The 22,874-nt window shown below is 41.5% G+C and overlaps 1 protein-coding gene across 1 annotated transcript in view; it reads left to right on the top strand.

The window, feature by feature from the left end:
* Positions 1 to 4,159: 4,159 nt before the first annotated feature.
* slc5a12 (solute carrier family 5 member 12) overlaps positions 4,160 to 22,874 on the top strand; it is a 48,020-nt gene continuing 29,305 nt past the window's right edge. The window contains exons 1-4 of the mRNA XM_052123030.1: positions 4,160 to 4,708; positions 9,321 to 9,386; positions 9,487 to 9,538; positions 10,212 to 10,279. Coding sequence (XP_051978990.1) covers positions 4,364 to 4,708; positions 9,321 to 9,386; positions 9,487 to 9,538; positions 10,212 to 10,279 — 531 coding nt within the window. The 5' untranslated portion in view covers positions 4,160 to 4,363. The remainder of the gene's footprint in view (positions 4,709 to 9,320; positions 9,387 to 9,486; positions 9,539 to 10,211; positions 10,280 to 22,874) is intronic.

The raw sequence follows: 22,874 nt of genomic DNA, 5'->3' as shown, positions 1-22,874 counted from the left end.
GAACTGTAGCAGGACAAGAGGGTTCAAGCGCCTCGCTCCCCTAAGGAACTTTATGATCAGATCAAGACTGATTACAGACTGATTACAGAGATGGTCACCAGCCACTGGGGCTTGAAATGCAGAGTTGGTCACTATATAAACCTTAAGCGTTGACGGAGGAAGACCTGCATCCAACCACTCTGGAAGGAACGTAAGGATCTCCGTTATGGACCAATGCACTGGGTCTTTGCCACGTTAAGAGCACCAATCCACAAACATATGCCATTTTAGTGCATAGAGGGATCTTGTGGACAGCGCTCTATCCTGCAAAATGGTATTCAGTACAGACTGAGCCAATTCAGGCTCGTTCACTGCGCTCCATTCAGGAGCCATACGTGTAGGTTACATAGCTCTGGCTGGGGATGCAAAATCATGCCCTGTGCTTGAGAGTGTAGATCCCTCCTCAGTGGTATTTTTCATGGAGGACCGTCTGATATCTCCATCATTACCGGAAACCATGACTGGTTGGGCCATTTTGGCATTACCAACAGAACAGTTTCCTTGACAGAGTGAAAGAGACGTACCGGGGGAAATGCATATTTGCGTTTCACCAGCCATTTGTGGGCCAAGGCATCCACCCCGGTGGGGCTTGGGACATGGAGTGCCAAAGAGGACAGAGGGTGGTCTCCGCGGATGCGAAGAGGTTGACTCCTGCTGAACATTTCCCAAATCCTCAGAGCCAGCTGAAGAAAAGTCTTCATTCCCCTGCCATCGGTCCCTGGCACCACAGCATGTCTGGTCCACAGTTCAGACAGCCCGGGACATATGTCGTGCGTAGGGAGAGGAGATGGCACGTGCTCCACCAGACTCTTCAGTGGTGGTAATTAAGTTTTGCCATGTCAATTTATGTAAGCTACCATTGACATATTGTACAAATCAGAACGTAATGATTCACTATGTTGGAATGGAAAGCCTACACAGAAGACATCTAGCATTTTCAGGCAGTTGATGTGCCATGCCCTTTTCGCATCCAAGTGCAGAAAGCCGGGCGTCCATCGTACAGTGCGCCCCAACCTGTGTGGACGTATCCATGGTCACCACTTTCTGAAAACCTGACCCAGAATTACACCTTGCTGATATAAGTTCGGAGCTGTCCATGGTGCTAGAGCAGCCAGACAATGGTGAGTCATGGTGATGCACACGTGCCCTCGGCATCAGGCGTGATGCTGTATGTGATGTTTAAGCAGCACTGGAGAGGTCTCATGTATAAAAGACCTAATGGTATGACGATGGATGGTGCCACCATAGAACCCAGCATTTTCTGAAATGAATTCAGTGGAAATTCTTTCCCCAGTTTGAACTGAGACTCTGATGTATGGTCTGAACGAGCTCGCTTGTGAGGTGTGTACGTATGCTCACAGAGTTGAGTCAAATCCCCCAAGAAGGACATTTGTTGGCTGGGAGAAAGTGTGCTTTTTGCCCAGTTGACTAAGCTGTTAAAAAGTATCAAGTCCCTGTGCTCACATAGCAGAGACTCTCATCGGGCCAGTTATAGCCAGTCATCGAGGTAATTCAGAATGTGCACAGCATTCATCTTCAGTGGGTTGAGCGCCGCATCGCCACATTTATTGAACATGCGTGGGGCCAGAGACAATCCGAAGGGGAGGACTTTGAGTTGATATGCCGTTCCCTTGAACAAGAATCTTAAGAACAGCCTGTGATTCTGTAAATTTCGTACATGAAAGTACCCGTCCTTTAGATCTGTTGACACAAACCAGTCCTGTAGACAGATGTGCGATAAATTCTGTTTCTGAGTTAACATTTTGAATGGGCATTTGCAAGCACTTGATTCAAGTGTCACAGATATAGAATTGTCCAAATCCAGCCGTCTTTTCTCAAAACGAGAAAATAGCGACTGTAAACCTTTTTGTGAGCTTGGCAGTCTTGAACAATCTCTACCTCGTCTTTCATGAGAAAATTGTGAATTTTTGCCCATTACAGCAGCATGTCTTGTGACGGAACTGTGGACAGCAGAATGCCATTGATTTGAATCGCACAAATTGTGGTTGAGCATAGTGTTCGGGGTGTGAGAAATGTGAAGAGAAATTGAACCCTCTCTTTGAGAATGTATGAGCGTCTTGTGCAGCTGCAACAAGCGCTTTTCTTTCTTCATTTTGAAAACATTCTTTATTGGCAAACAACACACAGAGAAATGTAGTTAAGCTAATAGCTTCGATATTTGTAGAAACGCTACTGCCCATCGCTGGATATCGGTGTAGCAAGAGAGATCAGGAGAGGGCAGAGACCAAAGCTGAGCAGCTGAAGACCATGGGGATCTGACAACGCAACAGGAGACCACAGGGGATCCGGCGAGGCAACAGGAGACCACGAGGTTCCGGCTAGGCAACAGGAGACCACAGGTGTCTTACATGGCAACAGGAGACCCCAAGGGGTCCGGCAGGCAAGCTGGAGACCAGAATGAAGCCTGCAGCAGACCAGGGAAGAGCCGACAAGTAACTGGAGTCTTCTGGGGATCTGACGGACAGACAAGACAACAGGAATAGCCAAGAGACTAGGGTGGTATCAGCGCATGGCCAGAGGGCCAGGGTGGAGCCGGCAGATGACCAGAAGACCACTGGAGATTTGGCGAATGACAGTAGACTACTGGAGATCATTGGAGATCTGGCAGATGGCCGGGAGACCAGGGCGGACTAGGCGAAGTGAGAGGTGACTATTGGGGATCCGGTGGGTGGCTGGGAGACCACTAGAGATCTTGAGATTATTGGAGATCTGGCAGATGGCCGGGAGACCAGGGCAGACCAGGCGAAGTAAGAGGTGACCACTGGGGATCCGGCAGATGGCTGGGAGACCAGGGCAGACCAGGCATGGCAACAGGAAACCCTGGCAGGAGCAAGGCAACAGGGGACTCTGGCAGGGTCAAGGCTGCTAGGGACTCAGAGAGCGGAGCTGCTGGGGACTCAGAGGGCGGAGAGTCTGGGGATTAAGGCAGGGTCAAGGCGGTTGGGGATTCAGGCAGGGTCAAGAAAGCTGGGGACTCAAGCGATGAAGTCAAGGCAGCTGGAGACTCGAGCGGTGAGGTCACGGCAGTTGGAGACTCAGGCAGCGAGGTCAATGCAGCCAGGGTGGAGGACAAGTTGGCCAGTGTGGAGGACTGTGATGTGATGGCCAGTGTAAGAGTTCTGAGTGCATCAGTCACTCAGACAGTGAAAGAGAACCCACTCAGTATTAGGGCACATCATATAAACTGAGCAAGAGTTCAATGAATTGAGGAGTCGTGGTGGTGTTGTAGTCTAAGCACATAACTGGTAATCTGGTAATCAGAAGGACACTGGTTCGAACCCCACAGCCACCACCATTGTGTCCTTGAGCAAGGCACTTAACTCCAGGTTGCTCCGGGGGTATTGTCCCTGTAATAAGTGCACTGTAAGTCGCTTTGGATAAAAGCGTCTGCCAAATGCATAAATGTAAATTCCGACCCTGGGCATCAAGGAATATAGGAGCTAATTTAAGCCGGTATGGAAAACGTCTTTGAGGATGACCTTATTGAAACCCACCAAAGTATATAGTCCACAAAATTCTGAAACAAAATCTTCAAGGGCTGATTCCCCTGGCAGAGATATATGAGCCTCACTGCTGGGTTAATTCTTTAGGTTGAGTATTCTGTAACGTAGCAGCAGGCAAAACAGGAGCAGACAAAGTTGACGATGATGTGAGAACCCAAGTGCAGTTTATTTTCAACAATTGCAAAACGAAAGCATGAACTAAACAAAGACTAGACTAGACTTGACTACACTGCAACATTAAAAAAACAATACTCAACAAAAGACAAAGGCAATTTAATACACAAAATACATAAATACACAAAGGCTTTAATACACAAGGACTAACAAGGTTAACAAGACTATAAACAAGACAATCAATGACAAGACTGAACTAATAAACAGGATATCATAACTAATGAAACATGTACAACTGACAAGACAAGACTAATGAAACACATGATAATCAAGAGGGTTACATGACAAACCAAGAGTCCAAAGACACAAACACTACATGACTTATTAAAATATTGTAGCTTCTTCAATGATCCTTCTTACAATTTATACTTGTTTATGAAACTGAGTTGAAGCATTTAAGCAGATGCATCAAAATGTATGTAAGATCAAGTGTTTCTGGACTATTGACTGGTTGTGTACTTAATTCTTGAGGACTGATGTGACCCTGACCTCATGTCTTGATTCATAAGCATTTTTAACCTGTTCAAACTCAATGATTAACCTGATTAACACATGAAGTGTCTAAACTGGAGATCCTGAAGTCAAACTACCCGTTTGATCACAATCTGTCTCAAACTCAACTAAACATGGAGCACACGGTGGGGACCTTCCAGGTCGGGGACTATGTGGTGTTTGTCTGTCTGTTTGTGGTATCCTCAAGTATCGGGGTTTTCTTCGCCATCAAAGATAGGAAGAAAGCTTCATCTAAGGACTTTCTGGTGGGGGGTCGTCAGATGTCATGTGGGCCGGTGGCTCTCTCTCTCACAGCCAGTTTCATGTCTGCAGTGACGGTGATCGGGGCCCCGTCAGATGTATACAGATATGGGGCCTCATATGTGATCTTTGGGATCGCGTACACGTTTGTTGTGTTTTTCACAGCTGAGCTCTTCTTACCTGTGTTCTACAGGACAGGCATCACCAGCACATATGAGGTACAGAGCAAGAGCATTAATATAATATGTATATAAACATATAATCTGATTTTGAGATTATATCTAGTCTGCTCTTGTTTAAAAAAAAATTCATTGTTAAATATTACCTATTTCATTATGTTTTTCATTTCATTATCAGTTGATTTATTTTGTTCATTAGATCATTAGGATTTGGTACATAGGAAACATATTACAAAGATTTGTATTTAGAGTAAATACAGATAATTTTTTTTTGCATTATTGTTAATTTGATAATTATTGTGGGAATAGTACTATGAAGTAAAAATGTTTTGTTAAATAGCTTTGAACATTATATATGTAATTGTATTATCATTATATTTATTAGATCATTATGATTTGATACAGAAGAAACATATTACAAAGATTTTTGTTTCATAGAGAGTATTTGTTTCTAATTATTATTATTGTTTTATTATTAGTAGTAGTATAGTATGAGTAGTACTATGGAGAACAAAATGCATAAATATTTAATTTCATTATAATTTTTCTTCATATAATGTATTAGATCATTAGTGTTAGGTGCATAAGAAACATATTACAAATATTCTGAGGGAAATGTAATTGTTTTAATTGAATACATTGTTATGTATTTTTATTATTGATAAATAACAGCAACAAAAATTAAAACAACAAAAAATATTATTATTATACAGTAGTTGTTGTACTATTACTTAGTTAAATTGTTTGTAAAATTGCCTGAAATTTCTTTGTGGTAACATCTTAATTACCTTGTTTTGTCCAGTATATTTTTTAATTTATAATATTCATATATATATGAATCAACCTGACCATATTGAGTTACACGAATGAAAATACTGTCAGATCAGGCATTAAGCTTCTTAATGTAACAACAGCACAAATTCAATATTTAAAGTGTATATTAGTAGTACATGATATCATTTATTTATTTTTTTATTTTTATTTGAGCAGTAACCATTCTGCTCAAAAGGAGAGAGCTAAAGCAAAAGAGCTTATAAGCGCTCCCCCCAAATTTTATACAAGAAAAATTCTCAAGGAAACAAAGTACAAGACAACAAAACAACAACAAAGAGACAACAAGTATCTGGTCATGGTAAAAGTACCCCTAATGACAAAACATTTCTTCTTCTCTATACTTTTCAAAGATCTTTTGTTTATATTTGTATTTAAAAAGATTGATGTTTGAACTTCGTTTTATCACTATCTCAAATTATTCCATAATTGTACCCCATTGACTGTAAGGCTAAAACTTTTCAAAGTTATACTGTGTTTCTGCGTCCTAAAGTTTAAATCATCACGTAATTCATAACAACCAGTACGTTCTTGAAACCTTTTTTGTATTTTGCTTGGTAACAATTTGTGCCTTGCTTTGTATAGAATCTGTACTGATTGGAACTCAACAATGTCATAAAACTTCATGATCTTTGATTTTAAAAATAGTGAGTTTGTGTGGTCCAAAAACCCTACTTTATGAATTAGTCGAATAACTCTTTTTTGCAACATTACTATTGGTCTTAATGTACTTTTATAAGTGCTACCCCATATCATAGAACAATAATATAAATAAGGCAAGATCAAAGAACAATATAAAGTATGCAGTGCTTTACTATTTAAAATATGCTTTACTTTAGCAATTACAGAAATGCTTCTTGATATTTTAGTGATGGTATATTTAATGTGAGAGTTCCAAGTAATTCTATCATCTATAATAACTCCAAGAAATTTGATTTCATGCACCCGCTCTATAACAACACCCTCTATCTGGATTGCTTCCTGAGCATTGGTGTTACTGTTGCCAAATATCATCATTTTACTTTTACTCAAATTTAGTGCTAATTTGTTTTGTTTGAACCACATATTAACACGTTTGAGTTCCAAGGTAACAATTTGACACAGTTGTTGTAAATCATCACCCGATGCAAAAATATTTGTATCGTCTGCAAACAAGATAAATCTCAGTATTTTTGATGTTTTACAAATATCGTTTATATACATATTGAATAATTTTGGACCCAGAATGGAACCTTGAGGTAAACCGCACACAATTTCTTGACAACTCGACTGATGATGTCCTATTGTCACACATTGTTTTCTATTTTTTAAGTAACTGGTAACCCAGTGTAATGCTACCCCTCTAATCCCATACTTTTCCAGTTTGTTAATCAATATGTCATAATTTATTGTGTCGAAAGCTTTACTTAGGTCAAAAAATAACCCTATTGCATATTTCTTGCTATCAACAGCATTCGTTATTTCATCAACTATATCAAAGAGTGCATGTGAAGTTGAACAATTTTTCCTAAAACCAAACTGATTGTCTGAGAGTAATTTGTTTCTTTCTATAAAGCTATCAAGTCTAGAATTAAAAACCTTCTCTAAAATTTTTGAAAATTGTGGTAAAAGAGAAACAGGCCTGTAGTTAGTAAAGAGATGCTTATCTCCTGCAGAGGAATCACTTTTGCTACTTTCATACTATCAGGAAATTGGCCAGTTTGCAATGACAAGTTACAAATGTATGTTAACGGCTTACAGATACTTTCAATAACACATTTTAAGGTCTTCATATCCATATCATAGTGGTCTGTCGAGGTTTTGTTTTTACACCTTCCAACAATGTCCAATATCTCATTTTCCTCAACAGGATTAAGAAACAATGTCTTGGGATTTGTGTCTATTAGCTCACAATTATAGGTCTCGACATTTGCAATTTTTGCAGCAAGATTCGGGCCAACATCTACAAAGAATTTATTACATTTGTTGACTACTGAGTTCTTATTATTTATAATGTTATCCTCATCTCTAAAATATTGTGGATAATTGTTCATTCTAGTTTTATTTCTGATTAAACTATTTAAAATGTTCCATAAACCTTTGGTATTATTCTTATTACTATCTAACAATTTATTGTAATAATCCTGTTTACATTTTCTAATGATACCTGTCAATTTGTTTTTATATTTCTTATATTTAACCTCCGCTTCTTTTGTTCTAAACTTTAAAAAAAAATTGTAAAGTGAATTTTTTTTCCTGCATGCATTCAGCAATCCTTTTGACATCCATGGGTTTTCTATGCCCTTTCTGTTTTCACAATAATTTTTTATTGGACAATTTTTATCATATACTTTTTGAAATACTCGCACAAACTCATCATATGCCTTGTTAGTGTCATTCTCTCTGTATATAATACTCCAATCTTGCGTTAATAGTTCCTTTCTAAATGCTTCAATGGTTTTCTCTGTCTTTACCCTTCTAGACAAATACATAGTTTCCTCTTCATTTTTTTGATAAGCATTTTTATGTAATACAAAAACTGGAAGGTGATCACTGATATCATTTATCATTAGTCCGCTGACTGTATTACTTTCTAATTCATTGGAAAAAATATTATCTATTAAAGTAGCACTATGGTTTGTAATTCTACTCGGTTTAGTTATTAGAGGAAACAAACCTATACTAAATAGAGTATTAATAAATTCATCAGTCTTTTTATGTTTATTTGGGTTTAGCAGATCGATGTTAAGATCACCTCCAACAAACATAAGTTTCTGATTTAAATTTGAAAAGTGCTCCTCTAACCAATTATTAAACACATCTATATTAGACCCAGGTGTTCTATAAATACAACTTACAATAATATTTTTCTTTTTTGTCCTTACAATTTCAATAGTTAGACATTCAAGTATATCATCCACCACCATAGTCATATTTTCAATCATTTTAAAACCATAATTTAAATCTACAAACATAGCTACACCCCCACCTTGCTTATTTCTTCTGTTCTGACTTATAAACTCATAACCTTCAATACTAAAATCCATTTCTTTATCATTACGTATCCATGTTTCTGATATCAAAATCACACTGAATTTTGGAAACTGTTTTAAGTAACTCTTAATGTGGTCAAAGTTTGCATAAAGGCTTCTACTGTTAAAGTGAATTACAGAGAAGTTATTAACATACTTAAATGTACAATTGTAATCATCCTCTGTGTAATATTGACAGACATTAACAGATCTCGTAAAGAAATTATTTTCAGGGTCAATGTCAATCTCAGTACTCTGTAAATCATATTGTGAGTATGTAATATCCAGACCATTTAATTCAGTATTTTTTCCTTAATGAGAGTTTAAAATCAGAGATTGCTTTAGAAGTCTTGATGGAGGCCATGTGAAAATAAATGTTTCAACATACCAGAATTATGCCGATTATCCTGATTTTTAAACTTAATTTGGTGTGCTGGTGTACAGAATCATAATTACATCATTTAAATATTATCAGATAAGTGCATGATGTCTGGACATCAGACACTGCAGGACATACTGCTATGGGTTATACTCAGATATTAACAAACTAATATATGTTTATTAATGGATAGAGATGAATACTTCTCTCAGCCCGACACGAGCATTCATGTCTGTTCATTGTTGAACTTTTTTTTTCTTGGAAATGTGCCTCAGGTGTCAGATGAGATGTTGGGCAGATGTTGCCAGGTTCTGTTGGTGTTCGTGACATCTTGTAATAAATTCAGCTGGCCCTGTCAGCAGTGGTTATGTAAGTTGGGCATCTCAGTGTGACGCAATTGTGATGCAATTTCTTGTGTTTTTTTCCACAGTATCTGGAGTTGCGTTTCTGTAAACCTGTCCGCGTTGCAGCCACTCTTATTTATATGGTACAAACAGTGAGTGTGATTAAAAGTCCAGTGTTCCCACACTTTAAATATATGAATGTTAGTTGTTTGGGTTTTCATATTGCTGACTGTTCTGTTTTAATCCACTCAGATTCTGTACACTGGTGTGGTGGTGTATGCTCCTGCTTTAGCACTGAATCAAGGTCAGTTTGCATTCATCACACACAGTAAACAAAATACATGAGTGAGACAGATTAGAGATTTCTTTGATATTTATGGGACTGCTGCAAGAGTGGGTTATTAAATGTGATCTCATCTTTAATAGTTATAAAGACAGTCTTATTGTACAAACAACACAAACATTTAACAGTTCTGTGTCTTTGTTAAACAAATTAATTTAAAGAAATAGTTCACCAAAAAATAATTCTGTCATTATTTACCCATCCTCATGATGTGCTAAGCCTGTATGTTGTTATTTCTTTTGAGGAGCTCCAGTTTTCATGTTAACCATATCTGGCAAGCTCCAAAACAGTACTGGAAACTATTCCATATGATTCTTATAATACTATATTCCAAGTCATATGATTGCTTTGTGTGACAAACAGACCTAAATTTGAGAGGTTATTTGCTGATAATCTTCCCATCCAGTGAGCTGTGAGAACAAATCATGAACGAAAGATTTTATTGAGCTGGTTCTTTTTAATAGATGATCTTGTTCATTCAGGCTGATCTAGTTGTTGAGTTCAAAACTCAGACTCAGTGGTTGCAGTAGTCCTGGGGAAGATTATCAGTACACGATGACTTAAAATTCAAACGCAACATCACCTCATCTATTGTAGCATTCCATACCAATTAAATTTTCATTTTTCTCTTTAGTTACAGGTTTTGATCTCTGGGGATCCATATTTGCCACTGGCATTGTCTGCACATTTTACTGCACATTGGTGAGTGTTGAATTAAAGTTTGGACTGATCATAATTGTTTTTATTTATTTATTTACATTTAACATTATCTGTTTTGGTTGTTACCTGATTCCAATATAATTATTTACTGTACACAAATCACTATTTTAGACAAAAATTAGTTACAATTACTTTTAAGTACATTACTTTGGTCACATATTTATAAAACAACAATAGTTATGTATAATATAATTAAAATGTAAAAATATAGACATTATTTCAAATTCACTGAGTAGAAAAACATTCTGATGGTGGGAAAGAGACGGTGCGTCAATGAGTTGACACTAGGGGTCGTTCCTGCGGAGCCCAGACATCTCTGATCTTGAGAAAAGGCCAATGGAAATTGCCGTGTGGAATTTGCATGCCACTCCCTTGGACATACCGGTATAAAAGGAGTGATGCTGCAAACACACATAAGGTATCGCGCTTAGCCAAAGACCCGGGCATTTCAGCGGTTGGTTCAGTGTTGTGGCAGGAGGGACACAACGTCTCGTTCCCTCCATCAGGGAACGGAGGTTACATCAGTAACCGAGACATTTCCTATCTGTCACTCACTCGACGTTGTGTCGATGATTTCATTCTAGGGGTCCTAGCTTCAGACGCTTTGAAGCCTTCTTGGGGTTCTTGGCAGCTGGCCGTGAGGCAGGTGGCATCGCAATCCTGCGGGTAGCTCTGGCGGGGCTGGTGTCGGTGTTGGCACCACAGTGGGACACCCTGGGCGACGAGCAGATGGAGTGCCAGGTCACCAGGACCCTGTGAGCACACAACATGTCCCGCGAGTGAGCTAAGATTAGCCAGTCGTCGAGATAGTTGAGGATGCAGATGCCCACTTCCGTTAGTGGGGCAAAGGCTGCCTCTGCGACTTTCGTGAAGGAGCGAGGGGACAAGGACAGGCCGATGGGGAGGACTTTGTACTGATAAGCCTGACCCTCGAAGGCAAAGCGGAGAAAGTGTAGAGGAAAGATTGAGACATGGAAGTAGGCGTCCTTCATGTCTACCGCCACGAAGCACTTACCTGGCTACTTGTGACCGCTCCCAGAACAGCCTGGGATGGGGGAGGAAGATTTTCTTCCTTGTGGCCCATGGAGACCGGGCTTGGGAGCGGGCTTGTGCCACGGCTGGGTGCGTGGAAGCGGAAGGTCTGGTTACAGGGCGCCGTACCTGCCAAAGAGAAGCGGTGGAGATCGGAAATAGAGCCCAGGGGCTGAGGAAAATAAAATTTGTAAAGAAATAAGGATTCTCCACCCGACACTCCAGCAGGGAGGGAGTGGTCTGCTTACCAGCTCCCGTAGTGCAGTTTCCTGGGTCCCAGGGCTGCCTGTCTCAGGGGCGCTTTGAAGCCTTCTTGGGGTTCCTGGCGGCCGGCCTTGAGGCGGGTGGCATCGAAGTCCAGTGGGTAGCTCCGCGCCAGGGCCGGCCCAGAGGGGCGGGCTGTGGCGGGGCTGGTGTCGGTGTTGGCACCGCAGGGAGACACCCTGGGCGACGAGCAGATGGAGTGCGTGGTCTGTGGCTCTGCCTGGGCAGGATGTGCTGTATGGCCTCTGTCTGCTTCCTCACCATTGCACCTGCAGGAGTGCCATGGCATGCAAGGCGGAGGCGGCGTGTCCAGCGGCACTGTAGGCCTTAGCCGTCAGGGATGACGTCTGCCTACAGGCCCTGGACGGTAGCCCCGGATGGTTCTGCCAGATGGAGTTGCTTTGCGGGCATAAGTGCACCGTGACTGCTTGATCCACCTGGGGAATCGGCGAGTAGCCCCTTGCCACCCTTCCATCGAGGGTAGTGAGAGCGGAGGAGCTCACGGATCGCGTACGGGCAGTGAAAGGTGGCTATAAGTGAAAGGTTCCCATATCACCCCCAGTGCAAGCCGACACCGCCTCATACCCGTAGGTAGAAGGACCGAGTCGGTGAGGTGGCTTGCGCTCTTACAAGGGCAAGCCACGACCGCAACGTAGCCATGGTCATGTCCTCGCATTGAGGCCATCAGACGGGGAGAGACATCGACCGCAACCAGGAAATAAACACAAACGAAAAGGCATCTTGAAAAAGACGCTTTCCATTTGCGCCATTCTTTTAGAGAAAATATTACTCTTTTGTGTGTTTTATATATACATGTATATATAGGTAGGTATATATAAATATATACCTACCTATATATATATATATATATATATAAACGAAGTTAATATAACTCTTATATGTTAATAATGAACTCGTTCTGCTGTTGAAGCACCCGACAAGATAGCCACATCTATGACAAGTGCTACAGGAAGTGTGGGGTGAAATGTCACCTGAGTATCTGGACAAACTGACAGCTAGAATGCCAAGAATCTGCAAAGCTGTCATTGCTGCACATGGAGGATTTTTTTTATGAGAAATCTTTGAAGTAGCTTAAGATGTTCTAAATTTGTTTTTCAAATTTTAATAGTACATTTTCACATTATTAATGTCCTGACTATACATTGTGATCAGCTGAATGCCACTTATTAACTTATTAACACTAATTAAAGTACCAATTTATTTCCAAAAGAGCAAAATCTACACATTATTCCAAACTTTTAACCACCAGTGTATATATATATATATATATATATATATATATATATATATATATATATATATATATATATATATATATATATATACATATACATATATTATAATTGCTTAAAGTGTATAGGCACTTCAGCAAAGTGAATATTGATTTTGAATGATCAGTATACAGTCTCATATACATATACACTTAAGCAATATCACATGAGCATGTGTGCAATATGGCCCTAAATCAGCACTGCTGTGATTTGGCCACAGGCCATCTGAGCAAGGGTATTCCTCCCTATTTCATGGTAGCCATTGCGCAAGATTCATTCACTTTGGAAACCACAATCTTGCCATTTTAAACAGTATGTCCTCTCCAATGATGAATGATGAAACTCCAGTAAGAGGTAAGCACCTTGAGTTTGTGTAATTAATCAGTCTGATGTGTCTCTCAGATGTGATAAGCCTTAATGCTGAAGTTGTTCATTTAAAGCTGTATAAAGCCATTTCCCAGTTTAGTAGTTTAGTAGTAACTCAAGCGATGAATGAAAACACTGGCTGATTAACTGACTGACAGCACTGAATAAATACGTCACCTCAACTTGCTCATATAAAACACAAAAATTGTCTTTTGTCACTATAAACTATAGCAAGTGTAACACATGAACAGTATGATATGAATATTGTCATTTGGGTGTATTTCAGAAATTATGTAAGTTTAGATTCAAATTGTGCCTGAGGAAATACATATGTGTAGCTCAATCTGTGTTTGACAGTCAGTTGCATCTCAAGAACTTTCAGTGTGAAAGTAATGAATGCTGTTCTAGATTTGTTCTGATTTGTGTCATCATCTCTTTGATATATGTAAAATAAAAGATTAAAATATATAGAAATATAGTCTTGAAAAAGTTGTGAAAATTTTACTCTATCTGGGCATTTTGTAGATCCATTTGTGATGCCAGGGTCTCTAAATACCAGAGGTATGCAATGCATTTAAGGGTTAATATCAAACCTCAGACAGCATGCACAACCATAACACAAAGGTGCAGGTGCTCAAGTAAAACAACTCATCAAAAAGGGATAATGCGCTACATTCAATTGCATTTGATATTTATGCTATATATTAGTGGAGATGCCATTCCCTTAATTTTTAAACAGAATTGCCATTGGCCTGCCCACCAGGCACCAAAAGGCAAGTAATTTTATGGCATGATTTTCGATAATGTTTTTCAGTGAAACTGCTCAACGAGGATATTAGGGGCTCTATTTTCATGAGCGAACAAAGTGCAGTGCTACACGCAACAACCTTGCACAATGTCTTATCCAGTTTTCATTAGAGCATTAATTCTAATCAAAATTTTCATGCCAGCGCAAAGCACAAGTCGGCATGGATGGGAGTGTTTGCGCTATCTGTGGGTGTATGTGCTTAAACTGTGGGTGTATTGTTTGTTCATGAAGTGGCACAAAGCACAATTTGATGTTTTTCTGAGAAATTGGTCATTGTGATAAGAAGTTTGAAAACCACATATGAACTCAGCTTTAAACTCAGTTCTTGCATTTGCAGTTTATTATGAATGTGCTGTCTTTGTTTGTATCGCTGCTGCTTGAGGGATTGAAATAGCCTGTAATATGATGGTGGAATAATAACTGGAGAAAACCTCAGAATTTTGCACGTTGCATGTGCAAATTCACCAGAACTAATTGCGCCTAGAATTAGCGCATGCTTGCACGAAAATACCAAAACTTCATGGCCATGACCATTGACTTTGCACTTGTGACTTACAGCATAATGCTGCGCTTAATGCCAGCGCTCTAAAAAAAAGGTCCTAAGGCATTATAGACATTACTGCATAATTATGTGTTTTTAACAAATGAGATTAGAATATGTTTAAGAGAACAATTGAAATCATTAATTTTCCTTTCAATGCACGTAAATGCACTTTACTAATATAATATTTAAAATAATTAAATACACTTAATTATTTACCAAAATGCACCTAACTGTAATTTAATCATTATTATTACTATACAAGTTATTAATAACTCAAAACTCCTCTTTAAATGACTTGACATGCTGTCCCATTTTCCAGTTTCATCCTGTCTCACTTTGCCAATATGCATCTGGTAAAGTGAGGCAGAGGAAAAACACTTTAGTTTAGGGATCAGAAATGAGACCGTAATTCATGACTAATAATTGCAGTTGTAAATGACTAGTTATGGACTTGTTTGGCATTATAAAATATTTATCCAGCCTTTATTTGCTGATTTATTTTTCTTGCTTAATGGCCCCTTTATATTTGCTTTTGTCATAACAATGAATTTCTTAGCTGTAAACAAAACATATCAATAGCTAGTATGATGCAAAACACATCTTTTATAGGTTCCCTATCAAAAGCTACACTTTGATGCTGCGCTGATTTAGCGCTTTGGGAACGTCTTTAGAGTGACCAGCTGTGAATATGTGTGCAACACATCAATGAAATTTTCTAGAATTTATAGCCTCCGCCGGTGAAATCATCAGACCATTCTGTGTGTGTTGTACTTCTCAACCCTGTCAAAAAATTTATATTTTCGTCTGTTAGGAGTTAGAATTTGTTAGGCAGTGCGCAGAAACCTTTCTCTTTCAAAAATGACTGATAAACAAAGCAAGCATTGTGTGTTCCCATGTTTACACTCTATGGCTGAAAAGGACTCACACCAGTTTTGTTTTGTGTGTTTGGGGGAAGAGCATGCTGCTCTAGAAGAGACACTTGCGGGTTATCTCTCGACTGGCTCGGCATCATCTCTAAAGAGACCCACTCTCCCCACAAAGCCATGCAGGACCACATCTACACTTGTGGGGAGTGCTTATCAGGCAGCAGGTTAGGCTGGTGCTGCCTGAACACTATGGCAGTGTTGCAAGCATACCAGGCTGACCTGTTAAATGACTTGAGTGCGGGCAGTATGGTCGACGAGGAGGCGTTTTCAGAGCTTCGTCGATCCATGGATCTGTCTCTCTGGGTGACCAAACAGATGGCTAGTGCCATTGGCTGGTCTATGGCTGCTTTGGTCAGCACAGAGAGGCACTTATGGCTGAACCTTTCGGGCATCAGAGACAAGGACAAAGTCTTCCTTCTTGATGCCCCGATTTCACCTTCTGGCTTGTTCGGTGGCTCTATGAACATGGTCATCACCAGGTTCCAGGAGGCAAAAAGTCATGAGGAAGCCTTCGGCTATTCCTTCCTCACCGCACTCAGGGGGAGGGGCCGCTAGCCACCCAGCCTCGCCCCAGTCCTTCTAGAAGCGAGGCTCAAAAACATAGCGTGGCGAATCACGCTCCCCCTCGTAGAAACTGGGGACCAGCTCGTCGCCCTCAGCAGCCCGCAAAGCAAGACCTCAAGACTGTTATCTCCAGGAAGAGAAAGTCCTGACGGTCTTGCGTCCAGCCTTGTGGGTGCCCCTTGGGACAGGTCACGTGAGACATTCAACTGCACCTTCCCGATACCCCCACGGAACCTCTCCATCCCCGCCACCTCTGGTGTTTCAGGAGTTAGTGGTTTCCAGCAAAATGTTGGGTGTTCCGTTGCTTCCTTCCGTATCCAGAACGCGGAAACACTCGACATCCCCTCAACAGGAAGTGTCAAAATTGATACCCATCTCAGAGAACCTGGAAGCGTGGAAGCTACTGCCGGGTGTTTCTATGTGGGTCCTGAGAACAGTAGGAAAAGGCTACAGAATTCAATTTGTTCGCCGTCCTCCATGTTGCGTCGGCATGGTTCCCACTACAGTGAAACCAGAACAAGCATGTCTACTGCGGAAGGAACTGCAAAATCTCTTGGTCAATAGGGCTATAGAACATGTTCCCCTTCCAGAGAGAGAGTCAGGTTACTACAACGATACTTCCCGGTTCCCAAGATGGATGGGGGGTTACATTCGATTTTAGACCTTCGAGGCTTGAATCGCTCAGTCAAGGCATTCAAATTCAAGATGCTAATCGTCAAGACGGTTGTGTCTCAAATCCTACATCACGATTGGTTGGTTACGATCGATCTCATGGACGCATGCTTTCATATAGAAGTTCCTGAGGTTCGCTTTCGGGGGGCGAAGCTTTCCAATATCGGGTTCTTCCATTCGGCATAGCCTTATCACGAAGTGCATGGATGCAGCACTGGATCCTTTGTGACTCCGGGGTATCCGCATTCCGAAATATATAGACGACTGTCTGATACTAGCACAGTCACAAGGACTGGCATTACAGCACAGCGATATCATCATAGCTCATCTGGTTTCTCTGGGTTTGAGGCTCAACGTCAAGAAAAGCGTCCTCTCTCCCACTCGAAAACTACCTATCTGGGGATCGTATGGAATTCGATCATGATGCGGGCACAATTGTCTCCCACTCGAATTGAGTCCATTTAGAACACCCTGAGCAAAGTCAGGCTAGACCAAGTTTACACTGTTCGCCAGTATCAACAAATACTAGGTTTTATGGCATCTGCTGCCTCGGTGATCCCTTTGGGCCTTTTGCACATGAGAATGTTTCAGTTGTGGCTCAAAGCCAGGGGATTTCATCCAAGGGCCAGTCCCCTAAAGCTGATAAGGTTTACGCACCACACGCTACATACCCTTTCTATGTGGTTCAGACCCCGGTTCCTCACTTTGTGTCCCACTCTAGGTGTGTCTTGCCGTCGCAAGCTGTTAACTACAGACACCTCCCTGATGGGCTGGGGAGCAGTCTTAAGTGGTCGTCCAGCTCAAGGGGAATGGAAGATATTGACATATCAACTGTCTCGAGTTGATGGCTGTATTTCTAGCCCTGAAGTACTTCCTCCAGTATCTGAGAGGCTGCCATGTCTTGGTGCGGGTGGACAACACAGCGGTAGTCTCTTACATAAACCATCAAGGAGGTCTACGGTCATGCCAGCTGAACAGACTGGCATGGCAGATTCTCCTTTGGGCCCAGGGCAAGCTCCTGTCAATCAGAGCAGTTTATATCCCTGGATGCCTGTATATGGGAGCAGATTTATTGTCCAGACAGAAAATACCAGCGGGGGAGTGGAAACTCCACCCCGAGGTAGTGGATCAAATCTGGTTGAGATTTTAGAGAGCAGAAGTGGACCTCTTCGCCTCCCAACAAACAGCACAATGTCCCCTCTACTTCTCGCTGAGTCACCCAGCCCCCCTGGGTCTGGACGCGATGGCACATACATGGCCCAGAATGCGCCTGCATGCTTTTCCTCCAGTTTCTCTGCTCCCGGGAGTCTTGGCCAGAGTTCGCCAGCAAGGGTCCTGCCTCTTACTAATAGCTCCGCATTGGCTGAACAGGGTAAGGTTCTCGGAGATAATGTCTCTCCGACGGCTCGCCTTGGGGCGATTCCAGACAGGAGGGACCTTCTGTCTCAGGTGCAGGGGACAATATTTCCTCCCCGGCCCGAGTTGTGGAACCTTCATGTTTGGCCCCTGAAGGGTACCAACTGAGGGACACTGGGCTTTCACCTGAAGTTATCAAGACCATTCTAAGTGCTAGGGCTCCCTCTACTAGAAGACGTTACGCCAATAAATGGGGTGTCTTTGAAAGATGGTGTAGTGCACATAATGCAGATCCAGTTAACTGCCAGATTGCTTCAGTTCTGGACATTCTGCAGGAATAATTATCAGCAGGCACATGCCCTGCCACTCTCAGGGTTTATGTGGCCACTGTATCGGCTTGCCATGCCTTGATTGATAGGATGCCATTGGGGAAACATCCTCTGCTCGCTCGCTTCCTTTGTGGAGCCATGCGATTAAGACCTCCTGCTAGGACCAGGATCCCTTCATGGGACTTAGCAATAGTCCTTGAGGGTCTGGTTGAGACCCCCTTTGAACCTCTAGAGTTAGCGTCTGATAAACTTCTGACTCTCAAGATGGTTTTTCTTATGGTGATTACTTCTCTAAAAAGAAATGGGGATTTGCATGCGCTGTCTGTCTTGCCATTCTGCTTAGATTTTGCCCCAAGAATGGCTAAAGCAATATTGTACATCCTGACTACCTGCCTAAGGTTCCTTTCTTGGCCATACATCCGGTCACTCTTGAAGCCTTCTGTTCCCCACCATTTAAAATGCCGGATCAGGAAAGACCTTCAGGCTTACGTCCACCACACTAGCCAGTGGCGTAAGTCAGGGCAACTATTCGTTTGTCATGGGGCCGTAACAAGGAGGTGGCCGCCACCAAGCAGAAAATTTTGCATTGGGTGAGGGATGCTATTGCCCTGGCCTACGAGGCGCGTGGTCAAGCTTTGCCAGTAGGGATCAGGGCTCCCTCTACCAGAGGGGTCGCCTCCTCTAAAGCCTTGGCTAGAGGTGTTCCTCTGCAGCATGTTTGTAATACAGCAGGCTGGTCCTCTCCACACACATTCATAAGATTTTATAGTTTGGATGTTCATGCCACTCCGGGCTCTTATGTCCTTGAGTCAACATCACAAGCTCATGTCGGAGACCTCTCGCGCTCTTGTGAGCAGAACTACACAACTGTAAGGGGTCCAGACAGCAGCAGTGCGCCGGCTTGGGTATTCTCGTTGATGAGGAATGTCTCGGGTTACATAACTGTAACCCCTGTTCCCTGAAAAAGCGGAACAAGATGCTGCGCTTCATTGCCACACTGAGGATACCCCAGGACTGCTCTTCAGACAAAATACCTGACGATGCACCTGTGGCGCATCTATTTATAGCCCCTGTACCGGCGCATCCTGATGATGCCACCGGCGGAGGCTATAAATTCGAGTCAATTTCATTGACGTGTTGCACACATATTCACAGCTGGTCACTCCTAAAGACTTTCCCAAAGCACTAAATCAGCACAGCATCTCATTCCGCTTTTTCAGGGAACAGGGGTTACAGTTAAGTAACCCGAGACCTTCTCAGAATCAGAATCAGCTTTATTGCCAAGTATGCTTACACATACAAAGAATTTGTCTTGGTGACAGGAGATTCCAGTGCACAACAATACAAAAAACAATTCAAAAACAGTAGCAAGACATAGATAATAAAAATATATATATATAATTATACATATGCATACATGCACACAGACACACACCTTCATACATACACACACATATGTAGTGCAAATCTAAAACAAATCCATTATATAAAGTACAAAAATACAGTATGTTATGTACAGTGCAAAAATATATATATATTTTTTCTTTGTATGTAATGGCAGAAGATGATATGTTAGATAATATAAATAGACTTAAACTGTGTATTGCACATAATTATTGCTCAATGGGGCAGTTTTATCTGTTCATGAGATGGATAGCCTGAGGGAAAAACTGTTCTTGTGCCTGACAGTTCTGGTGCTCAGAGCTCTGAAGCGTCAGTCAGAAGGCAACAGTTCAAAAAGTTAATGGGCTGGGTGAGTGGGGTCCAGAGTGATTTTTACAGCATTTTTCCTCACTCTGAAAGTGTACAGTACTTGAAGGGGGGGCAGGGGGCAACCAATAATGCACCAAACCAGACAGTTATTGAAGTGGAGAGGACAAACTCAATGACTGCCAAGTAGAACTGTATCAACGGTGCCTGTGGCAGGTTGAACTTCCTCAGCTGGCGAAGGAAGTACAACCTCTGATGGGCCTTTTTCACAGTGGAGTCAATGTGTGTCTCCCACTTCAGGTAGTGCCCAGGAACCTGAAGGACTCCACTGCTGCCACAGTGCTGTTTAGAATGGTGAGGGGAGTCAGTGTTCGGGTGTTCCTCCTAAAGTCCACAATCATCTCCACCGTTTTGAGCGTGTTGAGCTCCAGGTTGTTATGATTGCACCAGTGAGCCAACCATTCAACCTCCTTTCTGTATGCAGACTCATTGTCATCTCGGATGAGGCCGATGAAAGTGGTGTCATCTGCAAACTTCAGGAGCTTGACAGAGGGGTCCTTGGTGGTGCAGTCATTGGTGTAGAGGGAGAAGAGTAGTGGGGAGAGCACACATCCCTGGGGGTCTCACAAGCTGCTGCCTGTCTGTCAGAAAGCTGGTAATCCACTGACAGATAGACATGGAAACAGGGAGTTGGTTTAACTTAGTCCTTGCAGGATCTTTGCATATGTCCCCGGTCTGTCCAGATGTTCCAGGATATTATGCAATCCCATGTTGACTGCATCATCCACAGACCTGTTTGCACGATAAGCAAATCGAAGGGGATCCAGAAAAGGCCCAGTGATGTCCTTCAGGTGGGCCAACAACAGTCTCTCAAATTACTTCATGACCACAGATGTCAGGGTGAAAGGTCTATAACAATTAAGTCCTGTGACTTTTGCTTTCTTAGGGACAGGGATAATAATTGAGCATTTAAAGCAGCATGGGACTTCACACTGCTCTAGTGATCTATTGAAGATCTGAGTTAAGATGGGGCCAGTTGGTCAGCACAGGATCGGAGGCACAATGGCGAGACGCCATCTGGGCCTGAAGCATTCCTCATCTTTTGCTTCCGAAAGACGCGCCATACTTCAACTTCACTGATCTTGAGTGCAGGTTTATTAGCAGGAGGGGGGTTGCAGGAGGTGTTGATATTTGTGTGTAGTGAAGGTCAGAATGGGTGTGGTGTGAGAGATTGGGCCTTACAAATCTACAGTAAAACTCATTCAGGTCGTCAGCCAGTAGTTGGTCTGCCACAGGGTTGGGGGTAGGAGTCCTGTAATTAATAAGTAGTTTCAGGCCACTCCACATTGATGTAGGGTTGTTAGCTGAAAACATGTTTTTCAGCTTCTCACAGTAATTTATTTTAGCCACTCTGATTTCCTTATTCAGTGTGTTCCTGGCCTGATTATACAACAGTTTTTCCCCACCCCTATAAGCGTCCTCTTTGGCATGGCGAAGCTGTCTGAGCCTTCCTGTAAACCATGGTTTATCATTGTTGAATGATAGAAAAGTCCTAGTAGGAATGCACATATTCTCACAGAAACTGATATATGATGTAACAGTATCTGTGAGCTCATCCAGGTCTGTAGCTGCAGCTTCAGTACTCTGTGTGAATGTGTGGCTTATAAATATGAAATAAATGTAGAATGTATATTATATTTCAACAAAGCAGGGAAGGTTAGTGTTAGGTTTAGGGGTAGAGGTTGGTGTAGGGTGTTTGTGGGACTCTAAATAAACATGCTGCAGTCTGCCCTATACTTTATAATAATATTTAATCAGGGTGAAAATAGCATTTAACACTATTTGCCCTTAGTACAAAGAGGATGCTTTTTGTTGCTATTTACACTAAGCAACAAAAGTCTCTGCCTTCAATATTTATTTTATACGTATAATTTATTACATTCCTGCAGTGAAACGAGAACCTATAAAGTATGTATTTTGCACCTTCCTATCTATTAGTATATTTTGTTTTTACCTAATAGGTTAATTGTTTGGAAAAATCATATGTAAAGAGGCTATTAGACAAGGGTAAGAAATCAACCAACAAAGGCCTGATAAATACCTTATAATTACCAAACATATATGTAACTAGTCTTTTACCAGTTCAACTATTAGTCATTAATTAATATCTAATTTCTGATCCCTAAAATAAAGTGTTACCATACATGCTATAAATATATGTACAAATTATTTGGAATTACTTTCTATACACTTTCACATCACAAATAATTATATGTAGACTTTCCAAACATTTAACTTTTACTTTTTTATAACCTTAAAGGTACCCTCAGTAATTTTCCCCCATAAGAATAGTTTTACTCCTAAAGAAATGAACTGTAATTTTGAAACATGTATAAAATCAAGAGCGCTCACATGAGATGAGGACTCCAGTCACATCAGTAACCTTATAAAAGATGTTTTATTCTACATGGGGTGCCTCATGGGGGCTGCCATTTTAGAATCACATACCATCTGAAAACTACTCTCTTAATCTCAGTAACCGTCTTGTTACTGGACACTTTCACTCTTGGGTTAAATTAATCATGGCTGATTGTGAAAAATGAATATCTAAAATGGCATCTGTAACTGAAAACTTTTGATTTTGAATAATGCTGCATTGCTTTCCCCACCCTTTGGAACCCTAAAAAGTTACTTGTTTACTACCCAGATATTAG

This window comes from Xyrauchen texanus, chromosome 49 (genome assembly GCF_025860055.1).
Source record: "Xyrauchen texanus isolate HMW12.3.18 chromosome 49, RBS_HiC_50CHRs, whole genome shotgun sequence".
In the NCBI taxonomy this organism is placed as follows: Eukaryota; Metazoa; Chordata; class Actinopteri; order Cypriniformes; family Catostomidae; genus Xyrauchen; species Xyrauchen texanus.
The sequence above is the reverse complement of the archived record's forward strand: the minus strand, read 5'-3'. Positions and strand labels throughout refer to the sequence as shown.